Below are 8,578 nucleotides of genomic sequence, written 5' to 3' on the forward strand. Positions count from 1 at the left end.
TAAAATATACTTTTTTATTTTGTATTTTTCAGTGTACTTATTTAATACATTATATGGCACAATAAAATTTGTTACTTTTGAATATTTCAATTATAATTTAACTGGTTTTGCATTGTTTGTATCTCTTTTAAATAAATACAATACGATAATTTTATTTTCTTCCTGAAGCTTTTTACATTTTCTGGTTTCATTTTCTTGAAAAATCATGGCATATAATCGACTTTCTAAGCAGGAAAGAGTGAGTTTGTTAATGATGCGTGGTTGGGGAGATCGTATGCGAACTTTAGATGAGGTTCGGATCTTATTCAATGAAACCTTCCGTAATGGAGACGGCTTAACGCCAATATCTAAATCGACAGTCTCTAGAATTGTTCAACGCTTTAATGAACATGGCAGTATTGAAGATGCTGAAAGACCCGGTCGTCCAAAGTCTGCTACTGCTGAAGAAAAACAAATCGAAATTTCACAAGCTTTCATTGAAAATCCACATCATACATTGCGTAAAGCAGCTGCTAAGTACGAAATATCTCATGAATCAGTGCGACGTATACGAAAATTTATACAATTTCACCCCTTTAAGATTCGTTTAGTACAAGAACTTAATGAAGATGATCCAGATCACCGAGTTGAATTCTGTGAATTCATGATGACTAGAATTGACGAAGATCCTAATTTTTTGTATAATATTGTTTTTTCTGACGAAGCTACTTTCCAATTGAACGGTGAAGTAAACAGGCACAATTGTAGGTACTGGTCCGACACTAATCCTTTTTGGATGCTAGAGAGCCACACACAATATCCGCAAAAGGTTAATGTTTGGGCTGGAATATTAAATGATACGTTGATAGGACCATTTTTCATCGAAGGCAATCTCACTGCAGTAAGATATGAAGAGCTTCTTAGGAATGAAATTGTACCAAGAATAAAAGAAGTAGCGGGTGATAATTGTGATGAAAAATGGTTTCAACAGGATGGAGCTGCGCCTCACTTTGGAAGGAACGTTAGAGAATACCTGGACAATCAATTCCCAGCTAAATGGATTGGAAGAAGGGGTAGAATTGAGTGGCCGGCTAGATCGCCTGATATGACGCCTCTGGATTACTTTCTTTGGGGTTACTTCAAAAGTAAAGTTTACGCAACACAACCACAAACTTTAGAAGAACTGCGAAATAGGATTTTACGGGAAGCTGCTGTCATAGATAGGGAAATGATTCGCAGAGCTGTCACTGCTTTCTATGATCGCATAGCTGCTTGCCAAGAAGTTGGTGGTAGGCAATTTGAACATATGAAGTAGATTTCAGCAAAACGTGAGAGGCAAGGGGACTCACGGTAATCAAGCACCCCATCGTGAGAGGCAAGGGAACTCACGCTAATCAAGCACCCCATCGTGAGAGGTAAGGGGACTCACGGTAATCAAGCACCCCAAAGGGAACATATTTTACTACGTCCACGTCGTTGTTCCTGGGTAACGCTAAATGTAAAAAAGTTGACCTTGAAATAATCTTCAAGGTCAATCTCAAGGTCAAATTCAAGGTCACCATCGGATTCCGCGTTGAAAGTTACTAAAGGAATGACCTTGACCTTGGTCTAATAATCTGTACCTAAAAAGCTACAGCCTTGTTCCGTTACTTATTTGACACCTTGTATATGTATATAAGTAACAAATTCGAATATGAGTAAGTAAGGAATTGGTGTTTTGACCTACTTTTTCTCTACTCTTTCCTTATTTCGACTCAAGTTCCAAAATTTTTGCTGAGTTTTAGATTCTACCAGGTTATTTAGTCGCGGCGCGCGATGGTCAAGTTACTACGCCAAAGCACGGTTCGTGCTTATGAAATGACACAATTTACGAATTTGATATTGTGTGTTTTCAGTTCGAAAGAAATCGGTTGAAATGTAATTTGTTGTAAAAAAAAATTTCTTTCAAAATTAGAAATTATTAATTTGTTGTTAATTGATGCCTTGAAGATAGTATTGAAAAGTTCGAATTGGTAGGATAAAGTAATTTATTCCGATTTTGCACTCTGAATTGATAAAATAAAATGATTTTTCTAATTTCGTACCGGAACCAATTTGTTACGTCTCGTGCATAAACTACGAATAGCGAATGTGCGAAACGTACCAATATGATACAAGTGGTTGGTTGAGGCTCACAAGTAATGAGTAATATATGATATGTGGATAGAAATGAATGTGTTTTATTATTTTGTTGTACTTACAGTCTCTGGAGTACTTTCAGTATTGTAGATCTCGGTATTTGGTTAGGTTGAATAATGAAGTTGCACGTTCTCACTTTTAATGGATCGCGTATTTATTAAGATCAAATAGTATAGTTTGACAAGTAGTAATTGAATAGTTAGCCAAATTGTCGAACAGGCTTGCACGTGACTGTAGCGTCGATACGTAAAGTTTATTCGTCAATTGTCGAACTGACGTGTACGGAGTAACAATAATGACTGCCCGACTCTTTACGGGTGGTTCGTCTTATATACATGAATTTGTGCTTAATTAATCGCTGATGTTTCTGTGTAGTTGGGTAATTTTCCTTTCGAGTTCAATGTGCGTTGTGTAATGCTGAGTATGGTCTTTGTGTTTTGCTGCCGTATAGTTTTCCGGTGGACGTGTACATAGTTTTGATTTTACGAAATTCGGAATTGCACTTTTTAGAGAGTGTAAATGAATAAAGATACGTCTTGATACGTAACACTAATATGTTATAATTTTCAGTTTTATATATTTAAGTCGTATTTTTATTTGTGAAACGGCTATTGTTATTAATTTCAAATATTTTACGAACTCCTAAACCAAGTAATTATGCATAATTATAAAAAATATTGTAGGAGTAACTTAAAAAAATGGTGATTATTAATTATTTGAAAAATAACTAGTAAGTGTATAAATAAACTGTTAAGACAATATTATGCGGAATAATTAGTATAACACGAGAAAAATAATTGTTAATGAACGACGTGTCAATTATTATTAAAATAAAAATTAATTTATGCTGCGCTCGAACAGGAACCCACTTTTTGACTAGAAATAATTAATAATTGAACAGATTTTTGTATTTGAAACTACTTGTCTTTTGATAGCTTAAGAAATAAGGTAATCATGAAAATTGGTTTCACGGCAAGCAGTATTCAAATCTTGTAACTCGGCCATCCTCCATCTTTGCGTATGACACCATATACAAAAAAGATCTATATGAACGAGCGAACGCACCCCCCCCCCCCCTCCGTTCCGGCCTGCATAATTACTGTAAAATAAAATTAAAATATATTAGCCGATAGATTTTTAATTGCCGAATTCGATTGTGTCCTTAGATTTTTTAGTTTCACCGTAATAAATTAATAATAATCAGTTTACCATCTGCGAATTCAAACTTCAATATCACTCAATATTTTTAACTTCCTGAAGTACTAAAAAATTGCCCCGCAGCCGATTTAATTTGCCCAGCTAATGACAATTTCAGATACTTAATAATTTATTTATTTATTCATTTATTTATATACTTATGGTGCTTATAGTCTGCGCGATTTTTGCACCGCGCATGCGCAGCTCCATAAAGGTGCTATCGCAATTCGCAAATCGCCTGAAGTTTGCTTGATTAAGACTTTCCAATAAAACTTAGCTTAATTAAAAACATCGCCGCAGTTCCAAATGTTAAGTTACATTGAGTGCTTTGACAATCCACTGTTCATTGTACTTGGTGAAAAATAAATTGTTTTATTTAGTGATGCCTTGTATAGTCTACAATATTCGATAATAGATATAATTTGTTTATGGGTCAGCTTTGGATTTCTATTCATGAATTTTCATTGCTGAAAGGTACAATAGTTTTAAAATATTTAATTTAATGACTCTACCACTGTATTGCTAAATTTCAACATAATAACTAATTTTAGATTTAATTTGTCAAAATATATATATCTAGTGGTTTTAGTTAATAACTTTGTATTTATCTTCAAAAGTACTCTTTATGTCGAGGCAATATAAAATCACATGTTGAACAAGATGTGAGATTTTCTGAGATGGACTATCGTTACTCTGAAAATACCATTCACATGTTACCTGGATACAAATACTTCACAAATATATCTTTACAAACAGAGACAAGTAAAGCTGTTCGTACAGTTTCTGTACACACTCCTCAAGTCAGAACTTGTGCAACGAGGCCAACATGTGGACCTTTTGAAGTAAGCTTTGTACATTAAAGTTAAAGAGAAAATATTATTTCTATGTCCACTGACTACTTTATTTCTATTTCAGATTGTAGATATAATATATTGCAATACAGAACAATCATGAGCAAAATGGACAAGCAGAGTGATGTGTTGAAAGATATCATTCATCATTATGACTTGAAAATAATTGTGAAAAATTACCAATTTAAAGGACGTCCTATGAAAGTTTTTCCTCTTGCTAGATACGTTGAGGTATTATTTTCATTCCGTTTCAGTAGAAGGAAACTTCATTTATTATTCCAATATTTACGCGAAATTGATATATTATTTCAGAGAAAATACAAACGAGTAAAATAAACAATAAGAAGCCCAATGGTAGGGTATAAGCTGGCTGTATCACCCAATAAAATAAAAGAAAAAATAGTAGATTACGACATTTATAACGAAAATACTATTTTGAAAAATAGAAATGATAATGTATAGAAAGAGATATGCGGAAGTTTTAATAATAAAATTAATCCTCTCAATCTATTCAAGATGATTGAGAAAGATAGGCATAACATCAGAACACACTATAATAATTTGAAAGGTTTTGACGTCGTTATTGATACAACAGATTCAATTCTGTAAGATATTGAGAATACGGATTTTACCCTCAGTGAGATAAATATAAATGATTATAAGAAAAACAACAGAATTAAACTGTAACTTTGTAACATCTGTGCCAGGACTAATGCATGCCCGAATACTGGCGATGGCCCATTGCACATCGCATGCGGTACGGGACGCCACTCAACATCTTTATAACGTTAAGATGGTCTAATGGGCTAAGGGGCTGCTCACATATAATGGGCAGTCACTCACGAGTCCAGAAGATCGGCGACGTTATTAGGCGTCCCGGCTCCATCAGTGCAACGATGGAAGAGAGTTGCGTGAGGCTGCTAATGTCACCGCGAGCAGCTATTGGGTAGACGCAGGTAGTGCGAGAGTCCCTGGTCGGGATTATATCCAGTACCACAGGACACGAATAAACGCTCTGCCCTCCAGAATTAGAACATCTAGAGGACGCCGTGACGGAGGTGTTCCTGTGCTTTGTCGTGCCGGATGTCACGTGGCGGAGACTGCGGCGCACATCGTGCAGGGATACCATCGGACTCACGGCGGCCGGATTCTGAGGCATGATGCCATCTGTCACATAGCTGCGATAGGGCTCAGGTAAAGGGGGTGGCGCGTGTTCGAAAATCCGCACTACTATCTTCCATCAGGGTTACAGAAACCCGATGTCGTCGCAGTAAAGGATGAGAGCGTCAAAATCATCGATGCACAGGTGGTTAGCAGAGCAGCATCACTCGACGACGCACATACACCAAGTGCAGGAAATATGATACCCTTCCGCTTAAACATCACATAGCTCGTGAGTTGGGGGTTGTGGTCGAGAATATCTCGGTCACATCCATTACCCTCTCATGGAAGGGTATCTGGTCGTTGAAGTCGGCTAGTGACCTGACCTCCTTAGGGCTCCAAAAACTCTTGCCAGGCATTACAACAAGAGCCTTGCAGGGTTCGCACATGAACTGGACACGGTGGAACAGGATGACTGGTGTCACCGGCCGTCCTGTCCCACGAGAAGGGGTAGGATAGGGCGATTGCGGTCAACACGCTTATGCGTTTGGGTAACCCAGACCCCACCACCTTAAGTCGGCACTGGGAAATAAAGCCGCGGCCTGCACTATCAACATCTTCAGTGCGGGTGACAGATGGAGTTTTAGTGGGTATTCCTCCATGGAGGTGAGCCCCACATACCAGCGCCAACATCTGCTGAGATGCGTAAAGGCATTTCTCCATCTATAAAAAAAAAAAAAAAAAAAATAGGTCATTGTAAGGAGTGCAAATCTAAAATTAATTTGATGTGTGAAGAGAAGCCTACAAAAGTTGTTCCTGCTAAGTTTATAGTTGATACGATAGATACAAAACACATACCACACTATCAGAAACTAAGGCTGCAAAAAGTAGCTAAATTAGTAGTTGAGAAGGAGCTTTTACGCATGAAACCAAAACAATGGAGACGAGATACAGCAAGAAAGCAAATGATAAATGGTGATCCGGAACCTCCTCATTTATATAAACTTTCTCAGTTGCAGAATGCTCACCAACATGCTAAAAACAAAGAATTAGGCATTGAACCAAGAGCTCAGCTGTTTGACTCACTCGCTCAATTGAAAAATAATGTTGAATTCGATAGATTTTTTAAGGATACAGGTTATGATCTTTTTTTTTACTATATTGGTCGCCTGAATAGACAGATGTCTACAATGACATTTTACAATTATTAAATAATATAGTATCTTTAGATGCTACATCGTTTATTACTTTAAAACTCAATAGACCTGATGGAAATTCCAGTGACATCTTTTTATCAGTTCTATGTGCATATATTAATAAGTTGATAGTTCCTATAACTGAAGCACTGTCAGAATGAAACAATAGTTGTTTTTATCGTAATTGGCTAGAAAAGTGGCTACAGTCTGGAGGTCATATACCAAAATTTATTGTTACAGACATGGGAAAAGCCATTCAAAATGGTGCATGCTCAGCTTTTAATTCAATAACTTTTAAAGCTTACAAAGATACATGCCTGATGATTTTATTTGGCGAAAAAAGTACCATTAAACTGCACACAGAATTGAGAACAGACATAGCTCATGTCATTCATGCAGTTAGTAGGTTGCCTTGCTTCTCAAAAGCCAATAACAATGTGAAGCTGCTTTTTATCAAATGTATTGGATTTGCAACCACTATAAATGAGCTCAAAGTTTTTGAAAAAGTATTAAACTACATTTTCACTGTTGCGTACTCGAAATATTATGATAAACGCTGTCACACAGCTATGACGTATTTACTTCAGTCGATACAAACCTATGAGATTGATTTAAATGAATCATCTACCATCCAATGCAGTGAAATCACTTCCAAAAATGAAGAATCTAAAAAAGTAAAGAAACAGACATTAACATTAATTCACACATACTCGTATATTGACATCATTAAGAATAATGTTACCTCTAAAATAAGAAATAACATTAACGATATTGGGATACAAACCAACGACTATTACCTAACTAATTTTTAAGACAGGCTGGCCGATTTTTCGAAAGACTTTGTTTGTTGGACCGATGTCATAGCAGCATTCTTCAAAAACCCTCACAAAGTTGCAACATCAGCTCGGTCGAAGGCACATTTTGGAGATTTGAAAGCTTCATTAGATAAAATAATAGTGAGAGTAGATAAATTTGCAGTGAAGCATATGCGCATCTTTAATGCTGATATGAAATTGGCCAGAGCAGCAATTATTGAAGTTTGAAGTCGCAGATGGTAAACTGATTATTATTAATTGATTACGGTGAAACTAGAGTTGGGCCAAAAAAATCTAAGGACATAATCGAATTCGGCAATTAAAAATCTATCGGCTTGTATATTTTAATTTTATTTTACAGTAATTATGCAGGCCGGAACAGGGGGGGGGTAGCAAACGCACAGAACTATAATCAAACGCGATCATAGGTCTTAAAAATTAGCACTCAGATTCAATTTTTTTGGGATATTCAATAAACAAAAAATAGCATTAGATAGTTCATCGAAAAAGTTACAACCTTTTTATCTACCATTTGTTAGTTCGTCCTCGTAAAAGCGTTTTAAAAAAATAAAATAAGTCTTGGATGCTGGGCTCTAGCACCCAGATAAGGTCTGCGACAAAACCTACAAAAATCCGTTAAAAAACAATTAACTTATGCACCAACCGTTAGTTAATGAGACGAACTAACGGCACACAGGGTAAAATGGTTGATAAGTTGTACTGCCTATCTTACCTATTTTGACGAAGTTAAATCAAGCAAGTATGCCTTCGGATATTGAAGACTATAACTGTCGGAAAACCTTGATGTTAAAAAAAAAATTTTGGAATGTATTGGGAGTACAAATAGAAAATCGCCGTTTTTTCTAATAATTGGAGGTTTTATTGTAAAAAACTCGTTACAATCTCATTCTTCAAAATAATTTCCATCCTTAGTCACAACTTTTTCCCATCTTTCTGGCAGGTTCTGAATTCCTCTTCGAAAAAACTGTTCGTCTTTTGATGCGATCCACGAATCGATCCAATTTTTGGTTTCTTCGTAAGAACGAAAGTGCTGTTCGGCCAGGTCATGCGTCATCAATCGGAACAAGTAGAAATCAGAAGGGGCGATGTCAGGAGAGTACGGCGGGTGCGATAGGATGTCTCATTTCAAAGTTTCCAGGTATCTTTTCACGACCTTGGAAACATGTGGCCGAGCGTTGTCATGCAGAAATATGACCTTGTCGTGCCTTTCCGCGTACTTTGGGCGTTTTTCCTTTAACGC

At 36.5% G+C, this 8,578-nt stretch overlaps 1 protein-coding gene across 1 annotated transcript; it reads left to right on the forward strand.

Moving 5' to 3' along the window:
- The first annotated feature begins 253 nt into the window (after window positions 1–253).
- LOC131665839 (uncharacterized) lies at window positions 254–1,294 on the forward strand. The gene has a single exon (XM_058938003.1). It carries the CDS (start codon window positions 254–256, stop codon window positions 1,292–1,294), a length of 1,041 nt encoding a protein of 346 aa, XP_058793986.1.
- Window positions 1,295–8,578: the final 7,284 nt, after the last annotated feature.

This window comes from Phymastichus coffea, unplaced genomic scaffold (genome assembly GCF_024137745.1).
Source record: "Phymastichus coffea isolate CEN01 unplaced genomic scaffold, Cenicafe_Pcof_1.1 PCOF00003, whole genome shotgun sequence".
Lineage (NCBI taxonomy): Eukaryota > Metazoa > Arthropoda > Insecta > Hymenoptera > Eulophidae > Phymastichus > Phymastichus coffea.